This window comes from Aythya ferina (assembly GCF_964211825.1).
Source record: "Aythya ferina genome assembly, chromosome: 2".
Lineage (NCBI taxonomy): Eukaryota > Metazoa > Chordata > Aves > Anseriformes > Anatidae > Aythya > Aythya ferina.
The window spans coordinates 37,852,442-37,875,545 of record NC_140297.1 but is presented as its reverse complement, the minus strand read 5'-3'; the positions used below and the strand labels follow the sequence as shown (position 1 = coordinate 37,875,545).

The following is a 23,104-nucleotide window of genomic DNA, read 5'->3' as shown; positions in this document are numbered from 1 at the left end:
GTAGGCAAAGCACATCGCTGGCTTCTGGTGAGCTTGAAACCCACTGCTCCTATCTGATCGCTGTTCCTGCAGTTACAGTTTTCCTCTGGGCTTTGAGCTGCGGCAGAGATTTTATGTGGGAAGAAAATACTACTTTTCTTTTGCCAGCAACCTTTGGGGAGCTGCTGTCAGTGCTCCATCACGTGTGGTGGATCATCACTTACAGGGGATTTTCTCTAATACAAAATAGTTTTTATCTTGAGCTGTCTTGTCAGAGAAGTCTCACCTGTGACACCTCCCCAGGGCAGGGGAAAGAGCTGGATTTAGTCCCTGATTCCTCCTCCAGGACTGAACATATCCTCTCCCTTATACCCTCTTCTGTCCTCCTCTTACAGCTGCTGCAGCCTCCCCGTCCCGAGATGACAGATATACTGACCCCAGTGCAGCCTCAACCAGCGTTGAGCTGCACTCATGCTACAGTGACCAGACATTCAAACGTTGTGTTTTTACAGGGTTGACATCTCTGGTGTTCTTCATGCACTCAGGCTCTTGCTATTTGTGAGCTATTCATGGTTAAAATCACATTTGAAAGAGTGCTAGAAAAATGTTCAGTTAGCAAATTGATACAGCTCCTGTCAAGAAAATAAACCTCATTTTGAATCAAGGCTCAGGACAAATGGGGTTCTTCCTCCCCCCATTCCAGTTTTTGATCCTGCCTCCTTCACTGAAGCATGGCCACAGCCTGCCAGTTTTTGCTCATGTCAGAACTATGTTACTCCTATTGTTAGAGTGAATGAGACAACAGAAATGAACGCAAGAGTAAAACGTATGGCTTTCTAACAGTATGAAGAAATGTAAGCCCAAAGTACTACACTCTAGGGAAGGACACTCAGAAAATGCTGTTTCTAGTCCTGCAGGCTGCCTGCTGCCCGACACCAGTGTGAGGATCCCTGAAATGCTGGGACAGCCACTGCTCGGCTGGGATGCTCTCCACACATCTCTGCAAGGAGCTTCCTACCCAAGGCCCTGCGCTGGACCAAGAGGTGATCCCTTATTTCTCCATCCAAAGAAATTTGGTTTTCATTTTTCAGCAGTCCTGGCACAAGTACCAGTACCAGTACATTACGCAAATAAGAAGATATTTGAAGATTTCATTACACAGCGAGACTTGAGGATTGTAATTCTTGTTTGTTTAAGGACATACCAAAAACACAGCAGGTATCAGTTCTGGAGTTAGGGGCAGAGGCTGAGACCTAGAGCCAAATCCTAGGGTTTTCTGTAAGACTCTGGAGGTTTTTCTGATCAATAAAACAATGTCTAGAATTAAAAGAAGTGCTCATGCTGTGAGCCACAGCATAAAACCTGTATTATGAGTATAACAAAATCTTTTTCTATTCTCTTACTAGATGGTAAAGATACTTAAGTCCCCAGGACTTGGGACCCCAAATACGCATGCTTACTTTATAACCAACTGGCAGCATTTATACTTTAAAGCCCTCCTCACCAGCCACTAGCACACCGAAGTATGACTGCTGGATATGTGCCTCTGAAAAACTATTTAGGCATTAATGTGCTTTGTAAAGCCTCATGTACATGACACTCAAATGCAGAGTGTTGCCTTCAAAAGATGTGCTGTTTATATGGCAGCTTATTTCACTCCTAGCAGGCTTCTGTGGGGGTTATTTTTTCTGCGGTGGCACAGTATGTTTCTTCTGCTACTTCAAAATGTGCTAGGTGTCATTTCCTCCAATTTATCGATGGAGGAAACCAAGGGACAGAGAACAAAACCCAGCCTTTGTGTTCCTGCGCTCCGTTTCCTGGCTGTGCTGGTTTCCTTCTCCCCGCCGGTTCCCAGCTCCCAGCACAGCGCTGTGCCCTCCGCTCCTCCACATTCGTCTGCGTGGAAATCAGCTCCTAAGGAAACACCTAGCCTCACTCAGACAGCCCTTCCAAAGACTGCAGGTGGCTTTAGCGAGGCTGGATTGCTGTCACCTGAGCAGGAGAGGTGTGTGACAGCTGACGGCACCTGGCTGTGAGACCCCCTCCTGCTGCAGAGCAGGAGCTCCTCGGAGCTGAGGTGTCAAGGTGGCACAGGCAGCTGGACACAAAAAGCTAAATTAAAAAAAGAGTTCACCGTCCACACCTCACCTGTTCCCCAGCACTGCTGCCCGATGCGCCATGCTAGGTATTGTCATGGCAATATTGACTGGCATGCTTTCGTCCCAGGGGACCGGTAACATCTCTGGAAAGCACTAGGGGTCCTGTAGGATGCAGCTGAGGCCATGCCATCCCCTGGGTGCCCTGGGCTAAAACTCTTTAATTATTTTTTAACATCCAGCTCCGTGTGCCTTCCACCCCACTCCCTTCTCCTCACTGCCACCTTTAAGTCCTAAACCGCTTTTCCAGCTCAGTGGGCAGCGATGGATGCTGTCCATTGAGCACAACAAACCCCATGCCTATGAGGACTTGTTGTTGCTCTTTACTTGAGCTCTGTTTCTAATCTTTCTGTCGTGCTTTTTGCTACTCTGCCTTTCCACAGCCACCCAGAGAACAGAGGTGATGAGTCAGAAAGGGAAGTTTAATAGTGTCCAGAAACAGAAATAACCAGAAAACCTCAAAGTTTTACTGCCTTTTTCTTACTGAGGACAAACAAGTTGCAATGAAAAAAGAGAATCACATGGGTTAGTTTTGAAAATTATCGAATGGACCTGTCCAACAGCTCCTTTCAAAACAGGGGAAAAAGGAATCAGGTTGGAGGAACTGTGGAGATTTTTTTTTTTAAATGTTTACAGGAATTCAAATGACTGGAGGTCATTACAGGATACAGGCAGATCTATGGACTTTTAAACCGAGTTATTAAATATTCTGTTTAGCAAGCTTAATGGGTCAGGCTGAGGAAGTGTGAACAGAAGACAAAAAAAGCGGTGAAGTCCTACACCCGTTAAAGGCAAAAGCAGCACGCTGCTGACTTCACAGGTTTCAGGACTTTGCTCATGCTATTGATAGCCCATGGGCAGTCATCCTCTGGTAGCAGCTCTCCAACCGCTAGCTAGTGGTGATGAAATGAGTTCACAGTGAAGGACGTGCATGTTGTGCTGTAAATACGGCTATATGATTGCCCTTTTTGCAAATACTACTCTTTATATTCATTTTGAACCTTAACACAGATGTAAAACTAGGTAGGCCAAGGCTTAAGGAAAACTTGTTACACTGTGCACAAGCCATTCAGGAGTCTCCTTGACCTGTGCAGCAATCAATGCACATAGCAAGAAGAAGACTACGTTCATGCACTACAAAAACTAGGAAGCCATACAAATGGACAGAAAACTTCAGAACTGCAAGTCTGGAAGATTGGGTCCTTTCAGATTTGCTCATTTGATCAGTAGGCCAGAGTTAAAATTTTCAGTCAGCTTGGAACTCACTTCCATTTTTCATGCTGGCAACTCTGAATCATCTCTCTGCTGCTTCAGCTTCAAAACAGGAAAAAGTGAATATGGTAACCAGCCATGGAGTCTTATAAAAATATTTCTGTGCTGTATGAAGTAGCTGAAAAAAGGCTTGACTCATCCCGTGAGCATCTTTCACTGTGCCCACATGGGCAAGCTTGAAGTTGTGTGGGGCACCCACCTAGTACTCCTTGTTGCAGCAACACAGGAACATGAAGAGAAGGTACAGAAAAAAGGGATCAGAGATGGTGGGGGGAGTTTGCAACACTGTGCATCAATTCTGATCCGGTTTACTTGAACAGGAAGACTACCTCTGAGAGCAGAAAGGCCGCAACTTCACCAGAACGTATCCCTGAACTCTGTTTTGAATGGTTTTGCCCTTCTGGTGGCATAAATAGGCAGAAGAGTCCCTCGGGAAGTGTCACAGGAGGAATTCTCGGAGGACTGAGCTGTCTCCTGCAGCTGGCCGGTGAGTTCAGAGGATGAAGGGCATTATCCTGGGCTCTGAAATTGCATCTCCAGTGGCTGCTACATACCACATCAAGCACAACTGATGAAAAAGGAGGGTTAGGCAGGAGGAACAAAGATGAGGTTTGTATTTTATAGAGCTGCTCCTTTTACAAGAAGGCACCGTTTTACCCTTTTTCTTGAGTTTGAAAATGAACTCACTCTTAGTGTCTACCCGGTTAATAATCCATATGTGAAATTTTCCTTTCCCAATTAGTATTTTCTTTTAAATTAAGCAATATGTTGACTTATGTCTCTGTACATACCCATACACAATCACTGGTTACTGGAGCCAAACAAAAGCTAAAAAAGCAGTCGGATAAACAGTCATTTGCGTGCTGGCTCCATCTTTAACAGTTCTGAACTATGTAAACAGTTCAACTGCATTACAGCGCATTTAAGCAAATAAAGGCAAAGAAAAGTGTAAAGTCAACCTCCGATTAATTTTATTTGGAATACTTCACCAGACCTTGGGTGTTTGATCTTCTATATAACCCAAAAAAAAAAAACACTGTCAAAAGGGACTAACAATGAAAATAAATTGCATTGTGGATGCAAAGAATGCTTTTAAGAAAGTACAACTGAGAAAAATATGCTAATAAATTTGGTTTTTAAATTATCATTACTGGGTTAACAATAGAACCTGATACTTTGCTTGCAGGTGTTTATCCTGCATTCTCTTAATATGCAACATGTAAACTCCCTGAAGGATTTTTAGCTACACATCATCTTTCAGAGTATCTGCTTGACTGAGTTCATTTTAAGGCTTTATGGTACATATGGATTTGGAGTGAGTATTGAATAATGCACAAAAGCAACCTCCATTTTCTGCACTTAGTATTATACTAGAATCCAAAAGTATTTAAATTATCATTCTGTTAAATGCATATATTTTAACTTTTTGTTTGTTTGTTTGCTTTAAGCAGGTACTATATAAGGATATTTCTCCAGAAACAATATTAATTTGCTTTTTAACAAGAGTCAACAGGATCAGAGGTGTAATATATATCGTAGAGTTCAATATACAAAATCTATCAGCCCTAACTCATGTATTACTCATCTTTAACTTAATTTTTTTTGGCCTTAAAGTGAAGAAAAAAACACCAAACAACCTTATTTGTGTTTAATCCTTTCAATGTTGACCAACGTCTTTCAAGGATGCAATGAACTAAGCAGGAATATATAAATAGTAAGAATGCCTCAGCCATTAATTCTGATAGCCTGGCTGAAGAAAGAGGATCCACAGAAATGCTTTGTTTGTTATATAAATTATGTAACTACGTAAATGCCAGGCAAACGATGGTGGGCAAGGGCTGCTAATGGAGTTTCACTGGCTTTTAGGTCTATAATGCTAACTGTACTGATGTTTTTCCAAAGCCCACGCCTTTCAATTAGGACTAAAAGTCAGTGGTAAAATTCCAGTAGCCTAGGTTTGGATTTTCTGATGAAGTGAAACTGACCTTGCCTATTTATGGCCCAGCTGAATCTTGATGTAACAGTTATTTTCCTGTAGATAATTCAGGAATAGATTTGACCCCTGAAGACTGATTTCATACTGTCTTGGAGTACAGTTGGCAACAGCCAATTTTGTGTTGCTTCCCATCAACTCCATGTGCCATCGAAGACTTGCAGCTGATAACGTAGAGAGGGACTGTTCACAAGGCAATGCTAGCAGGTGTTCACCACAGGTTAAATGCTTCATTTTGTATGACATGAAGTAGAACTCATTTCTGGCAGGATCATAATATTGAGGCATATGATCTGTCACTGGACACGGAAAGAGCTTACCACCTTCTAAAACTGCTCCTAACCTATTCAGTTTGACATTTAAAAATGCAAGCTAAGATGTGACATTTATTATGCAAATTGTTTTTATCATTCTTTTCCTTTAATTTTATGAAGACTAGAAAATAAATTTAAGTTCCTAATAATTCAGATGAAGTGTAAGTATACTGACGTTCTCAGTCAGAGATCCATTGACTTTTCCACGATGTTATATACATGTAGATGTTCATTACAACCTAAATGCAGAAATCGGATCTTGAATTGGTTAAACTAATCAATCCATGTAGAATGCCTGTCTTGAACTGCTCTAATTAAAACAATACTTACAACAGACATCACCACCTTCCCCTTTTTCCCACTACTGAACAAAAACTGCATTTTAATCTCTTTAGGATTTTGCTTGTTTTTCTTCAAATTTATTAGCTTCTGTAATTATATAGTCCATTTTATTGTTAAATCAGAAACAGTAAGAGAACACTCTAGGTTGGTATAGTCATTTTACAATGAGCATATCAGCTACAATACCTTTACCTAATGTTGTCATAAAACCAAACAAACAGAACCAGAACAGCAATTTTTTGACAAATCTGCTTATTGAGATATCGCTTATTCTGTAAGGAAGAAAATACTTGAAAAATAAAAAAGTTAAAATTTAGTTAAAAGCTTTACTTGTTTGGGAGCAATCTCATAAAACTTTTTAATATGAGCACTTCACTTCACAAAATGAAAAAAACTATTTACAACATTTTGCTTGCAGTTTGGTCACATTATCTACACACATTTGCAGAAGATCTTAGGCAAAATAGGTATGTATCTTTTTCTGACATAGGCTATCAGATTGATTGCACATTTTCCTTTTACATAATGGCTCTCCTATAGTGCACTGAAGTCAGTGATCACTGTCTAATTACATTCTCATTTTAATTTATGGCTCAACAATAAAATCAATACCACTTCAAACCCAAATATCTGACCGGCTGAATGACATATAGTGTGAAACATGTGGATCCTCCTTTCTTGGACCTCATTTTCAAGTTAGGTGCACAATAGTTCACCTTGCTAGCACAATTACCAACCTGTGCGAAGAAATAAAGGACCTGTACATCTAATCTGTTTGAAAACCAAGGCATCTTGTCAAATTCTGTGAACTGTTCTCCCTCTAATTACAGCTCATTTAAGAAATGTTCATTTCCCTATGGCACTATAATGAACTTTTCATCACGCTATTACTGAATTACAGTATCTTTTACATATATACTATATTTTGGCCAATAACGTAATTTCCATGTTACACAATATCATTGCCTTCACAAGCAGAGTTGCTACATACATTCACAGTTTCAATAGATTGTAATTAGCTTCTCCAGTTGTGCTTTGAAAATCCCAAATATTTTCCAACAGTAAGTGCAAAGCAAATGTCCTATGCAGCTACAATTGGTCACAGAGTTATAAACTCCATAATTACGAGAAGAGCATTCTCTCATTCTCCATTTTCATCACCTGCTTTTTCAGGTATAACCTCCAGGCTTCGACGAGGTTTTGAGATTTCTGTGTTTTCAGTGCCTGGTTTATTAAGTCCACATGAAAGAGTGGCATAATGGATTTGTTTCAGATTCTCCAGTGCTTCATTTTTAGCATATTTGAGAAGATCAGCTTGTCCCTGCAAAACAAAAACACTGTTAGAATACAGAGTTGATAACAGGATTCTCTTTTCCCCTTTTCCTTCTGTTTGTCTCAGATTAATGGAATAGTTGCTCTGTTCAAAATAAGTAAATAAATGAACATGGATTATTACTTCACGTTTGTAAGTTGGTAACAACCAAGCTCCTTGCTTGCTCTGGAGCCAGCTGATTGCATAAACAAAGGAACAGGGATCATTTCTATCTAACAGCTGTCAGGAAAGTAATCTGTGCTGTATTTTTAACCCATGGGGACTATAAGTGTTTCTGCATGGAGAAAATTGTGAAGGCTCATTTTTATACTTCAGGGAGCAAACTTTTTGTTGCTGTTGTTGTTCTTCTTCTTCTTTGACATTTTTTCCCTAGCAATGTGATTCATTTAGTAGTAGCATGGTAAAGAATCAAAGTTTGACAAAACATAAAAAGTGAAAATAACATGCCAGGAAACAACATGTAAAAAGCACGGTGATGACAGAGACCTCACAGGATTGCTTGCTACCCTTCTTTGCTTGCAGTGTTTCTCTTCACAGTAATTAAGTTTTAAGTAAAACTGTAAGAGAAACTGTCCCAGACTCAGGTGATTTGGCTCTGTCCTGTATTATTAGCTACTCCATCTCTTTGTACTGATTAGAGCCCTCTAATTGCAACAACTCTCAGCAGCAGACTGGGGACTGCCTTCCCTGCAGCCCTTTCTGTCTACCCTGCCCATGTGCAGGGAATGGACAAGCTCATGGTGCTGTGCCTGCAATCCCAAAGGAGAACGGTCCCACGGCGTGGAGAAAATCAAATGAGGTTTCAAAAATACTAGATCTTAAACTGTGTCGTTTCCAACCGAAGGGGCAGAAAACAAACACATATACACACACAAAAACAGGTACTGTAGTTCCTTGACACTCTCAATTCATATAATGCCTAATAAGGTACGAACTCTGACTGCACCTTTTCCTGTAATTGGGGGATTCACGCTTTTCTCATGTAAATTCTCCTGATTGACACCTCTCTTGAAGAGATGCTAACTTCTCTTGTAGAGACATAACTGCTCCATTGCCTCTCTTCCTCTGCCAAATAAGACTGAAATCCAACTTTTTGATTTCAAAAATAAAGAGTTACAATGGCAATCAGAAAAACATGTGTGCACTCACATTGTGCTGTTTCAACCTCACTTCTTTAGCAAGGCAGAATATAAATACTACCCCATGAAGTAAGCAGAATTACACATTTGAAGCACACAAATTCGAAACATATATTGCTTTCTACCCCCTACCCTTATCCAAGGCTATAATTGCTAGGGTGTTTTTTTCTGATTACCAGACAGGAAAAAATCTAGAAGTACACCAAACATAGCAAAAGCCTCAGTAATATTTTCTTCTAAGGAAAACCAGGGAATCTTTTTTTTTTTTTTTTAAAAAATATTTTTTCCAAACTGACAAACAACTAAAAGCTAATTTAAAACACTCCAGCAGCCTAAATGAGTCATATCTGGAGTGCATCTGTTTCTAGCCCAAGTTCTGTTTTACATGGATTAGTATAATATACTTCTGGAACTTTAATCAAGTTGTTTATTATAGGCAGAGCTGCTAGCAACAGTCTATTAATAAGGTTGCCTAAAACTCCCCATTTAGAAAAAAAACCCTGCTGTCAGTTGCTTATATGCTTGCCAAACTTTTACTACTTAAGCTGATATTCTCTACGTAGGATTTTTGCCACTAGCAGATTTTATTATTACTGTTTAATATTATTCTTTAACCTCATCCATATGGCTCATTCAGTTCTGAGAATAAAGACAGGAAAATGCTGTCAGAATTTTTTTAACAACCTTCCATCCTTCCCCCCCACCTCCCACTTAGGGTAGGGACTTGCAATTCAAATGACTTAAGGAACCCATGGCTGCAGATCCAAGTTATGAGCTTTTACCAAACAAAAATCAGATTTTGAGAGTGGCTAATACAATCACGCAGGATTTCTTTCTTGGTCATTCTTCATCTCCTGACAGCTCCAGCATGTGGCAAGACAATGTGTATTCCGTTCTCACACAATAAAAAATATGCGCTAGAAGAAAACGGTTGGTTTTTCCTGTATAGCTTCTCCAAGTTGTCCTACCACCAGGATTTGGTTATCAATGCAGGCAGCCCAAAAGTCAGACTGGAGGAAGGAAAGGAAGAGCCTGGGACGGTGACTTTGGCAAGGAGCAGATGGAGAAAAGGAGTAGGCAAAGGGCAACCTCTGGGGCTGAACTGGCAAGGAGTCTATGACTGCAGAAAGTGAAGTTGGATTGTATTAGGCAAAGTAGTGACCAGGTAAGACCGAAGGAGATCATGAGTTAGCAACAAAACTATGAATTCTGTGAAGGAACACATTGTTTAGACCGAACTGGACAAGGTGAAAAGGAAAGAAGGAGACAACAATTGGGACTGGAATACAGAAAGAAAACAGATCTGACAAAAACCACCATGTTGAATGAAGCCTGGAAATGGTAGTCAAGTAGAAGGACTAACAATTCAAAAAAGAGTGAGAGAACTTGGCAATGAGATTAAAAGTTGGTGAGAAAGAAAAACAAGCAAAAATGCACAACAGACAGAATACTGCAGAACACAATGAAATCAGGTAAAGTGATGGGGAAACTAAAATTAACACTCATCAGGAAGCATCTCTGGAGAAGAGGGGACAATATGAACTGGAAAGCAATAGGAAAAACTGCCAGAATAGAAAATTAGGTACCAAGTGGGAAAAGAGCACCGGATGGAGGAGAGAGGGGAGGTAGGAAGCCAGGGGTTGGCAGGAATGGCTTGGTTTTCAGCAGGGAGCTGCGATCATCTGGACAAGACTGAGGATGATGAACTCCATACACAAGAGTAGATCTGGGATAAGAGCCTGGATTATTAGAGGCAAGAGGGGTTCAGACTAAACACATTTGGCCTGGTGTTAGTCAAGTTTAGACTGGGGTGAAATAGTAAAATTAATCTGTGTCCATTAGATAATCTCTTCTCCGACACTCAGAATGAAGCAACTGATTTCTGAATGCCTCTGAACTTAGAAAAGCATTTGTGAAAACAACTGCGTTGTCATTATCTACCAGCATGTCTTGAGCCAAAGACAAAGTAAGAGCCACCCAGTGCTACCAAAGATAGGCCCTAGCTCAAGCGAGAGAGGTCTGTGCAATTATCCGAGCTCTGCTGATGTGCCATCACGAAGCCATACGCTGAGGGAAAAAAAGTATGCATCTTAAAAATTCAAGCTGTAGTCACAGTGAACACTTTTGAGCACAAAGCATTCGAAAGGCAGAAAAGTTGAAAAGTCATCCAGATCTGACAAACTGCCACCAATTACGAAACCTCACAGACCTTCCTTCTAGCTGTTTATCAAATTTCTCTTGTCCAAGGGGTCTCAAGAAGAAGTGTTTTTATATCATAGCTTCTGAAAGGTAAATAAAAGCAAAACCAACATTGTTCCTATCTGTTCTCTTATCTGTGAAATGAGATACCACGTCAGACAATCTGACAGCGTAACTGGAACATCTGAGCACAACTGCCTTCTCAATCTGGTATGTGTTCACTCATGATTTTTGGATAACAGATTCTCCAGTGAAGTGTCTGAACATTAAAGTACTGTATAGATGACATCTGAAATAACTGCATGAGTACCTTCTCCCCCAGAAATTCCAAGAAACTACATTACTAATGACTGGGCTTTATCTCAGGGTCTGGGAGCCCAAAGTTTGTATCAGGAACAGTACGAAGCCAGTATCACTTTCTCAAAAGCTTCTTTGAGCAGGGGGCTGCTTCGTATGCTGTAGCATACTGCAGCACTCCGTGTCCAGCTGACTTGCTCTGAGTGCACTCACAGAATCAGGCAATAAAGGACTTAGCTTCTTAACTTCTCAAAATGCTTTTAAGTAAGAGCCAAAATCCCATCAGTCTAGCAACTTGATTGAACCAGGATACTGGTTTTTCTTCTGAGCACCTACAGGCATAGGAAGCACGTTTGGGGGGCTTTATGAATGCCCATGGTGAGAACAGTGCTGTCCATGTATAAATGCACAAACTGAATACAGGTATTTCATCCAAATTCAAACATGCCATACCAATAATAAATTTGGCCACAGTTTCAAATTAGGAAAACCAAAACACTTTAAAATAGTAATTGTAACACATACACACACATATAGATATTTGTTAGATTAGTTAGCTGTTCTAACAAAGAGTTCCCATAGAATTAAGCTGTCGATTTCGTTTTTTTATCAAACTTTCCATTGCATCAACTGTAGTCGAAATGTCCCAATTAAAAAAAAAAAAAAAGATCAATACTTGCCTTAAGGGCAAAATGCAACTGAATCGGTTTGGAAAATATATCAGCCAAGCCATATGACCATGTTACGATTCCTCTGTGAGGAGCTGATGATAGCGCTCATGCAGAATTATTTAGTGATGCTGTTCAGAGCCACAGAGCATTTCCTAAATCATAGCCAAGAAACTACGTGAAATACTGTTTCAAATTACAAGTAGAATAAAAAGTTCAATCTATCTAAGCACGGCACTGCCTTTGGTGTGTCGGTTGCTCAGTTGCCTTGCTGAACAACAAAATTTGGGGTCACTGAACAGACTAGATTTTATTTTTTATGCTGTTCAAAAGAGAAGTTAATTTGAAGCAGGCAGGGAATTCAAGAGAAAAAAATAAATTATTCTTCAAGTGGCTTCATAGATTGTCACTCTTCTGATCAATTTTTACTCCAGAAAATGTGGGTATTCAATTTCCATCCCTGTCCTCACATACTTTTCAGAGAGCTGGAAAAATGGAAAACAGAAATGGAAAACCATAGCACTAGATCAAAATTATGGTTGCAGGAAGAGCAGTGTCTTAGAATCTCATGGACTTTTTAACTATGTCCCTCAAGACAAGCTACAGTTACAGCCTGTAGTTAAGAGTCCAGAGTGAAAAAGTTCAACGTGTTTTACTTCAAGCAAATCACAAGCTCTAACTTTCTGTGTATCTAAATGTGAATAATAATACTTAATAGAAGCCTATGTGAACTGTAGGATTTGTGAACTGTAACATTTGTAAAGAACTTTTAAGACATTACAACATACATGAACTTTCTGTAATAAGACCTCCTACAGTTTAGACGACAGTTTGATTAGACATCTTACTGATTTTATGATGAAGTATTAAGTATGGGAAAAACTGTACCTTCCTATAGAAGGGACATTAGTCTGGGAGCAGAAAAAAAAAAAAAAAACAAAAACCTAAGTCAATGTTGAAGAGATTTCCTGAATAATCTCTTTAGAAGGAAGGCCTTTAACTTCATAATTACATTAATCCTAAGGATACACAAAGAAGCCCTTCAGGGCTCCCAAGAGCCAGATCTCCTGTGTGGGTTCTCCAGTTCCTGGCTTATGCAGAAATCACAGTTTCACAGGTCAGTCATTCATCAACTGCAAATCCTTCCCCCAGCCAGCCCGTATGTTCTGAATGGAAAGCAGAGATGAAACAGAGGTACTGCTGCTGTTTCGGGCAGCATTAAAATAGATTGCCTTATCCAAGCTGTATCTGATCCTCTTGACAGAAAATTAAAGGCTAGAATCTATTTCCTTTACATTTTCCCAAACCCACTGAACTGACTGCCCTTCTCTTCATCTCCTAGGTAGTATTGGTTTGTACTTGACACATCCCATTTAGCATCTTCAGGAAATTCTGCTCTATTAAAGGAAAAGTGACAATCTGGTCCTTTTATTTTTAAGCAGAACCTACAAACATATTTTTAGAATGTATTAACTGTACACGCTGTAGCAAATTCAACCTCTTTTTGATTGTCTTCTGCATTAAACTTGTACGGTGTAAAACAAGGGGGACAGAACAATAAGCGGGACAGTGAAAAAGCTTAAAAGCTGAAACTAACACAGAAAGCACAAATATGTGTGTGTTACTGCTTTTCTGTAGTGGTGCACTCTAAGGCGAGGTGGTAGGGAATTCTATTTTCAGTAATAAGAACTAAAAATAAAAAAATCAGTGGGAGAAAATTTTCTTTCTAATTAAAACAGATTTTCTAGTTTAATATAGTGATGAAATATTTGATTGAGTGGGAGAGAAGAACTCATTAGTAGATGTAAACACAAAATTTGAATAATTTGGGCTAGAAGGATAGTGTCAAGGGAATAAATTAGGAGAGGCAGTTTTGCTGTCTCTATAAATTTTGATATTCTCTGCTGAGATGAAAGACTAGAGATAAGAAAGTTGTTCCACATTTGAGTTTCCTGAGGGTTTCTAGCTGAAAGCTTTTTTATATTACATCACTTAATGTTGTGTAAAAACATAAGCAAATGTGCTCAATAGAAGGCAAAGAGAATCTCTAGATCATACACACTCATCTTACTCCAGTCTGGATTACTGATATATTTTGCATGTGTCATTAATCACCATTCCTCACTAACTGCAATAGCAACAGCCTCCCTTTTGTTTTTCAATAACTGCATTAACCTTAATAACCTCACTCCCTTTGAAATCACAGAAAAGGGTTTAAACAGCAGCACAGCTTCCTCCCAGCCCAAGTAGCTTCACAGAAATCAGTACTCATTGTTTCACCCATGTCAAAAATTCACATTGACGGTCTGCTGTGTTCTCAGCTTAATAAAAAAAAAAAAATGAAAATCATAAAAGTGAACAAATGTAGTTGAACTTTCACAGAATCACAGAATCACAGAATTTCTAGGTTGGAAGAGACCTCAAGATCATCGAGTTCAACCTCTGACCTAATGCTAACAAGTCCTCCACTAAACCATATCCCTAAGCTCTACATCTAAACGTCTTTTGAAGACTTCCAGGGATGGTGACTCCACCACTTCCCTGGGCAGCCTGTTCCAATGCCTCACAACCCTTTCGGTAAAGAATTTCTTCCTAACATCTAACCTAAAACTCCCCTGGCGCAACTTAAGCCCATTCCCCCTTGTCCTGTCACCAGGCACGTGGGAGAACAGACCAACCCCCACCTCACTACAGCCTCCCTTGAGGTACCTATAGAGAGCAATAAGGTCGCCCCTGAGCCTCCTCTTCTCCAGGCTGAACAAGCCCAGCTCCCTCAGCCGCTCCTTGTAGGACTTGTTCTCCAGGCCCCTCACCGGCTTCGTCGCCCTTCTCTGCACCAATGACCAATAATAATATTATATTTAGAAAAACACAGTAGCTAACCAAAGGATGACACATTACCTTTAAAATTGTAATATTCCACGTAAAACTTTCTACAGATTTTTGCAGCTTTCTTTCTTTCAAGCCTTCTCTTGCTCCTATATTATGCAGGTTTTCATGAAACTCCATTGCTGTAGAGAGGAAAAGAGAGAGGAATATAGCATCTTTTTAAATTCATTTTTGTTATCACAGAAACAGTGATTTGAAACTAAAAAGGTAAAGAACAGTTAAAAAGCATTAGAAATGGTATTTTTCAAGCACAAATATATTTGACCTAGTAATCCAAAATTATACAACATGCCAATACGCACTGATCTCTCTAAGCCAAAATCCATGCTGAAGTACTTGTTGGGTCACTGACATAGAAACACGGAGCCGAACAAATATTTACTATACAAAACTATTCTTAAATAACATTTGAATATGTTGCACTACATGTTAAGACCTTTTTGTGCATCTCTAGGAAGTGGAAGCAGTAATTTCATGAAAAATATTTCATGTTTTATGTCTCAACAAATGTATTTTGTGCCTTGCTCTAGTACACACTAAATTTACCTCATGGTTGTCCAGATAACAGCTTACATGCTGGGACCCATGCAGAAAACAGCCTTTCCACCTTACCCCGAGGGAAGGGGTCTAAGCGTGAAATGGCTATGTCAAGCAAACCACCAAGGACATTTAACCATACTCATGTAAAGTACTGTGTCCACAGAACCCGTATCTGACAATCCCCCAACCAAAAAAACTTCCTGAAAAATCCAGATTATTTTGTTCATATTATATTTCCCAATATCAGATTTCTAATTAGTTGAGAAATTAAAGTTCTATCACTGTTTCCAAGTATCTGTTTCCATCATCCAAAAAATAAATTCCCAGTATATCATAGAAAGATGATCCCTAGATCCATAATTACAGCACTACATTTTGAGAGCCACCAGGACAATACAGATTTTCTTATGTGCTATCATTTATCCTTAGACTCTACTGCTGAACTTTTGGAGTTCTGTACTCAGATTCTCAGCACAATAAATAAATCAGCAAGGTGCATGGAAAATAAGCAGGTGACTTGCAATGTAACCCCATTACCAGCAGTTCATAAATTGAAAAAAAAAATATGAAAGGAGGTAGACTAGAGTGCATGCAGTACATTTACAGAACTACAGTAATGGTTTACTAGCCTCATATCCACCGTTATAAATAATCCCCTTCAAATCCAAACCCACGGAAGTAGTGTTTGACAACAACCTTGCACCAAAGCTACTCAGAGATTGAGAATTACTCTGAGGGACTGCATGATTGGTGTGAAATTGGTGCTTTGCAGATTGCAGATTCTAATTTATACAATGTCATTAATAAGTCAGACATGGCGACAATGTCGGCCATGTGTTCTGCTAACCAGAAGAGTTGTGTCTGTGGTGCACTGACTGCTTTCTGTGATGACCCCCTTCTTTTTTTATGCTCATGTGAAGTTACATTTCTATTTTGTCAAAGACATTCCACTCCAGCTAAATACTCCAAGGAGTTAGCAGCAACATGTCATTGCCCTTTTTCAAAAAATGAAAGGAAGTCAAATCATCCCACCAAGGTACACACACAAACCCTTGGCAAACAAGTGCTGCTTGATCACACCCCTCTCCTCAGCTTTTCTTAGGCTGGATGGGCAACTCCCCATTGCCATGGTAAACTAAACCTATCCAATTCTAAGGCTAATCATACAGTCAGAGACAAGTAGCTTTGAATTACATTTCTGTTTCTATTACTATTTTGCCAGGTACATTTAAATGGATTATTTCACCTCTTAGTTTCATTTTTTCCGTCTACTGATTCTAACTAATGACATTCCCTACACAATACAAGGCAACCTGAGCTTTAGTTACAAAGTATGAATTCAGTACAGCATTTATTGTCGACTACATTTCTCTCAGTATTCCCCTTCTCTGTCCCTGCTTGTTTTTCTTGTTTTATCTTGGAACTGCCTATTTCATACATTAATAGTGGCAAAGTAGTAACAGAAGTTTTAAATTCCAAAACAAAACCAACTTCTTAGAAGATAACAAGAGGAAAAAAAGGAAGAAACAGCTTTTCATTCACAGCTAAATTAATGACAAATGACAAATATGTTCACAAAGTCACTTAAAAGTGCCTTTCAGATAAGCTTGCGGAAAACCCTGAATTGTAACTCTCTTTTTTTCAGATAAATTCACAGAATTTTTTATCTCCTTCAAAGTAAAACTTCAGTTCTTGCAGTCATTACGATACAGTAAGAAAATCAATTTTATAAAGCTTAATTACTTCTAGAATTATTAGTCTATTAGTATTTTGAACTGCCTGGCAGTTCTTGGATGATAACAGTCCTTATGCTAACCTGATTTATCACTCTTAATATGTTTTCTGCATATACCACCTGTTTAATCAAAAAAAAAGTTGTTCATGCTTTCCATTTTACTTGCACCTGTTAAAAATATATCATTTACAAGTTTCTGAGTGATCATGGAAATTATATTGAATGCCAGAGAACTATAATGCAATGGTAATGTCGTTCTAAATGTATAGTCATATTCTTCCAGTGAAGAAAAAGTCCCTGAAGTATAAAAAAGTTCCATGAAAGAGCGAAATGTCCTCACTGGGTTGGATGGGGCCCTGGGCAACCTGACCTAGAGGGTGGCATCCCTGCCCATGGCAGGGGGGTTGGAACCAGGTGATCTTTAAGGTCCGTTCCAACCCAAGCCATTCTATGATTCTATGACCTCCTTTTCCCTTTGAAGGACAGTCTTTTAGATGACCAGACAGCATGCTTGTCCTGCACTCTCAACAGATGCATTTCTAAACTTTTACATTTGGTATTGTCACTTACTGAGAGCCAATGTCAAACATAAATATGAGCATGAACATGAAGTATATAGATGAACAAGAAGATGATATAGGAGGAATCAAGGAAACACGGTCCCCCACAAAGTACTTCTGCATCACTCCAAAGTGTGCATTTGATCTGTTCAGTGGAGTCATTTCATTTTGCTGCAACCTGTACAGCAAATAGCCACTAAAAATAATGCCTGTGTGACTTTAGTGTTGGCCAAAAAGTATCCCTGATTCCCACACTTTTCAGAAAGGTCTGTCACAAATAAATCACAGATTAGCTCTGAACAGCATCTTAAGCTTCAAATATACAGAACCAAAGGCTATCTTCAAAATTAAAGCAAATATTTTATTAACTCTGCAGAATATCATAACATCCCTAAACCAAAACTATTTTCATCTGTAACTAACAACATTACTGTAATACCAATCTAACATTAAATGAAGCACTACCTCTCTTAGCAGGCTGATGGGAGTGATCTGTCTAAACATGAAACCACTCAATTTAGGAGACCAGCAGAAGGACTGGTATGACAGCCATAAAACTCCTACTGAAAGCTCTCCAGTTCCATATCCAAAAAACAATTTTAACAATCATCAGCATAGATACTTATACTAATATGTACAGACTCTAATTATATAGTTATACGATTTGAAGCTGTCAGGAAGGGTTGATGTAGTTGATTTCCCAGGTATATTTCTAAAGAGTAATAGCATTAAAAAAGAGCTGAGAAAGGTTCAGAAGAATCTCTGTGCAGAAACACCTGGCTAAATGAGAACTGCAATAAAATTTTGTCTCTAGGGAAAATTACAATTGGGAGGAAAGACAGCTCCTCTCACACTGAGAGAAGTCATCTGTGATAGATTTGTTGATCCCAGTCATCATAATTGTGTATAAAATGACATACAGCACAAGAACAACAAGCCAACTTATTAATCATACAGATTTAACCAGGTAAAAATCAACAGCTTGATTTTTTTCTAGAAATAGGTGAGGCACCCATGCTTCTGAACAACTCAAGAATGACATTGCTTGCCTATCTTTTGCATCTTATGCAGTTACTAATTATACTATCAAAATTAATCTAGTTTATTACTAGTGCAATGAACTGATGGCAATTTAATCCATCCCATTTATTACAATGTTGAAAAGAATTTTTACCTCTATAAAAACGTTAAAGAGATTATGTAATCTTGAGGTCTATTTCAACCTATTGTTTTGAGCAAACACATTACTACTGACGAGTGATTAAAACCTGCCTTTTAAGTTAACTGAAAGAGCTTAGTCACTTGTGAATTAAAGTGCATTGACCTACAACACCTTAGGCTACCAGGTTTCACTTCGTATCGATTAGAAAACTACATATGGCCAATTGCTGTGTAAGTATTGAGAGTTGAGATAGTTGGTTTTTTGAGGAATCCTTAGCAAAACAGTGAGCACAATACTTGCTATACTGTATTTCTAAAGCCAAATTTCTACTTTATATACTTGTTTTCATTGATGAAAACATTCTTGCCAAGAACATGATTTACAAAATTTATATTGGAGATATAATTATACAGCAGGTGGGCTTCTTGTTCTTTTCTTAACAAATAACTTTATCAATGAAATATCAAAATGGTAAAACATTGGTAATAAATATATATACTCTTTGCCCCCTACCTAGTAGTCCTAATATGAAATGGATAACAAGCATTTTTCCATACCTGCATAAAATACATACTACTAACAGATACTGCAGATACTGAGAACATACTGTAGATAAACTCTTAATGTCACTCAAGTTAAATATATTTTATTTAATTCTTGGTAGAGCTCTTTGATTTAAAAGCAAAATGAGCATTTTTCAAAAGATTTATAAAGGAACAATAAAAATTAAATAAATATTAAATATTTCTAAAATTTGAGGAGTATACCAGACACTTCTTGATGAGGTTATTATATATTGCAGCTCAATTACTATTTACACTCTTCTCAAATGTTTAGAAAGCTTCTGTAAATCAGTTGCATACAGAAAGCTGTTCCTTACAAGGAAAAAAAATCCAAGAAAGCACTTTAGGCTTGAAAATTTTTCTTCTTAGAAAAGGAAAGAATTCTAGGAAAGCATTTAAGCTTTAAGTACCCATTTCCACACATAAATGTTTAATCTGTGCATATAACTGCTATGTTCGCCCCCATCTTTGAAAGCCAGGGCTTTAATTTTTTACAAAATTGCTAATGTTTCTTAGTATTTTTCTTTCAGCTTATATTGCTTGAACACTCAGGTATTTCAACCTCACAAATAATTTCTATTTAAAACAAGGTTTATCAGAAAAGTGATCAAGAAATAGTCTGGTTACCAGATAAAATCTCCTATAAACCATTTACATGTACATCATGGCAAAGAAGCCATGCCATGGAAATCAGTATAGCTATAAATTCTCACATAATTTTGCTTGTAGAATGCTTCTATACAAAATTTAAGATGAACTTTAATGAATAACTACTTAGTGCACCTCTGTATTAAATCAGTATCAATTCCAGCTGCAAAAACGGAGTTTTAACAGGAACTAGGATTAGACTCACACATAATTCCAAGCACCTACTTCCCAGTGAAGTCAACTGAAACATTTTACATCATAAAGAACCAGATTTTTTTTTTGCAGATTCTGAGATTATTTTTTTTATTATTATTATTTTTTGTCAGATTGCTATGCATTGGCTTCAAGAAGTTCCAGGTCTGAATTATTTGCATTTAAAATATTTAGATTAATACTTGATAAAATAATACATTAACCAAATTTGTTACTCAATATCTCTTTTAATTATTTCAACTTGTTTGGCAATGGTACAGCAGTACCTTCTTAGTAGGTAGAAATGTTTCCCAGACACAGATAGCCATGTCCCACCTCTACAGATAGTTAAATGTTCCTGCTGCCCCTTTATTCTTCAAAAGTAGGGAAGAAAAATTCTTTACCGAAGATAACCTTCTTACCTCAACATCACAAACTGTAATGGCATCACAACCTGCCTAATGCCATCCTCTCTGCTAGGACAAAATTAATATTTAGTCTTTCAGTCCTAACTCATCCAGTTCCATATTTCACAATAATTCAATTTTCAACATAAGGCACCTTCTTTAATGCTGGTGAACCAGGAGGAGATAAGATGGTCTCACAATATGCCAACATTTTTATGAACCACTGTCAGCAGAGATTCAAAGTAGCTGCTGCACCAACTTTATGTCCTCTTTATAAGAGGACATCTGTGACATCTGGCTATGATGTAATTAAAATGTTATTACTTCTGTAAGTTCAGTAACCAGCTCCAACTTCATAAACACTTTCAAGAACAGTCCTATGTACCATTAACTTTCCAGACATCACAAAATGTTTATCAAGCTACGAAACACACAAACCCCTCACACCAACACTTTTTGTGTACCTCCAAAAAAAGCAGTCGCACAAAACACACTGAAAATTAGGCCTTCACATATTAAAATATTTGTCCTGAAAAGAAGACTCATGATTTCTCAAAAACTTTAATCTACAAGGACACTCCTGAATGAGGACAGACTATATTTCTGAATGTAGGTGGAGTTAAGACAGTATGACATATGAGACTACATATGAGACTGAATTACTGCTGTCAATAAGGGCAGAAACACAGGGCTGAGAGGGAGGATAGTACTTTTTCCACAGCTGCTGCTTCCATCTTTTATTTATCAGCCTTGATCCTCAAGAGACACCAGTGAAAGTCTAAGAAAAAAAATACTAATTTTATTGCATGCTAGAAAGCACAGATTTAATAAAGACACTGATTTATGGCACATTGTAAATTCTCCCAGTCTTCAGATCCTGCTGAGCTCACTTTGTTTTATTGTCAATAGTGATTAGTATCACTTTCTGTTCCACAGGAACGTTATTTCTATTTTCTTTAATAAGAAAATTCTCTTCTTCTCCAGAGTAGTTGGTTACCTTTTTCCTTCATACTGTCTGATTAAAACAAGTTAACTACAGAGCCATTTCCCCAGCCTATGCTCAAACTCAGGATTTTTTTTGTTACTGTTTAAAATATGAAGAAGGGGGTGGGTATTTGAAAGCCTGCTCACCTTTTTCAAGTACAGCCCTTCAGCTAATAAATCATAATACAAAATTTGTCTTTTAACCATACTGATTACTAACTCTTTTTTCTTAACCTCCGTCTATGGATAGGTTGGAACTTCTTGTTAATCTTAGCAGCTGTTGTACTTGTTATGGTGTTACATTTAGGTAGACAATCTGATGGAGGGGACAAAAGGACTCCTTATTCTATCCTGCTGTTTTGGAATAGATTGTAGTAAGGATAAAAATACAGCCTTTGATCAGATTTTAGTACACAAAGTATCAGATATACTTGTGCATTCTAGTGTACTTCTCTGTATCTTCAGGGATATAATTATTCTTGTCCCTTTAATCAGTTTAACCATAGAAGGTGACTGCAAAAAAATAAGAACTACAAGCAAATATCAGATTAATTTTGTATATATTTCTGTACTAGGGAAAGGCTATTTAAATCAAGAATCCTATTTTAGTCTCTTACCACTATATTAAGACTTCTAGTACATAACTATATTTGCCAATCATTTTTGCTCACTGACATTGCTGAAAATTGAACATGAAGTTCCAGATATTCATCATTAATATGACCTGGTCTTTTACTGGGCTAGAATTGCATTAACAGTAGGAAAAAAAGCTTTATGTGAAGGGGCAAACTCAGAAAATGATGCACAGTCTGTGTTAGTTTAAGTGTTTAACCCATACAGTCTTGCATGTACAGTATTTAAAGATAAATCTACTTGGCAAAATAAACTGTAAATGAAGTTGAATGGAGCTAGCACAAAGGGTGTGAGCATATAAGGAAGGGCAGAATGGGATCTGAATGTGTTAACAACCAGAATGCAAAGACTCTAGAATCCTAAGACTGTATTTCAACTATAAACATAGGCTATAGCCTGTGTCACGTGTTCTGGTGAGGACAAACTAGGATGTTCCACAAATGATTATTTGAATTGTGAGAATGACATAGAGATATATTTAGCCAAGTATACATGGCTTCCTCAGACAAGTGCTAGAACAGTTTCAATCTATTCTCATTAATTTATTTATGAATGATGGAGGCTCAAACTGTTTGATTTCTTGAAAAGACCATAGTGCTTTGGAGCAAAAACTTAAATGCAGGAAGATGCAGCTGGGAGTAGAAACTGAGATCGCTGCAAACATCAAAGAAAGTATGCGAGATGTATGCTAAGAATCACCAACCCTTGTACATGATATATCAGATTCTCTTAAAAAACAACACCATCAAAAAACAACAACAATGGGTTATGTACAAGGAGCGCTATATGAAGAAGTACAGTGTATGACTGGCAAGAAGTCTCTGTCTTCATTGTTATGAAGACAGAGACTTAAACACAATGGAGAATAATGATTTATTCACAAATGCTAAATTAATCCAAGTCCAGTTCTCCATGCTTTTACCCCATGATAGAATATGGCTTCAATAATATTCAAGACACAAGAGACAGAGCTGGGAAGTATATATACAGCATAAGTTGAGCTGCTGTGGAGCTGTACCTGCAGATGCTTAGTGGAGTTGCTTGAGGTAGAAGGATAAATAGAAGAGGAAAAAAAAAAAAGAAAAAAGAAAAAAAAAAG

The 23,104-nt window shown here is 38.1% G+C and overlaps 1 protein-coding gene across 1 annotated transcript in view; it reads right to left on the bottom strand.

Moving 5' to 3' along the window:
* Nucleotides 1-6,104: 6,104 nt before the first annotated feature.
* The window catches only part of PLCL2 (phospholipase C like 2), a 99,834-nt gene continuing 82,834 nt past the window's right edge, over nucleotides 6,105-23,104 (bottom strand). Inside the window, exons 6-7 of the mRNA XM_084509907.1 lie at nucleotides 14,594-14,703; nucleotides 6,105-7,377 (exon numbers count right to left, since the gene is read on the bottom strand). Coding sequence (XP_084366033.1) covers nucleotides 7,198-7,377; nucleotides 14,594-14,703 — 290 coding nt within the window. The 3' untranslated portion in view covers nucleotides 6,105-7,197. The remainder of the gene's footprint in view (nucleotides 7,378-14,593; nucleotides 14,704-23,104) is intronic.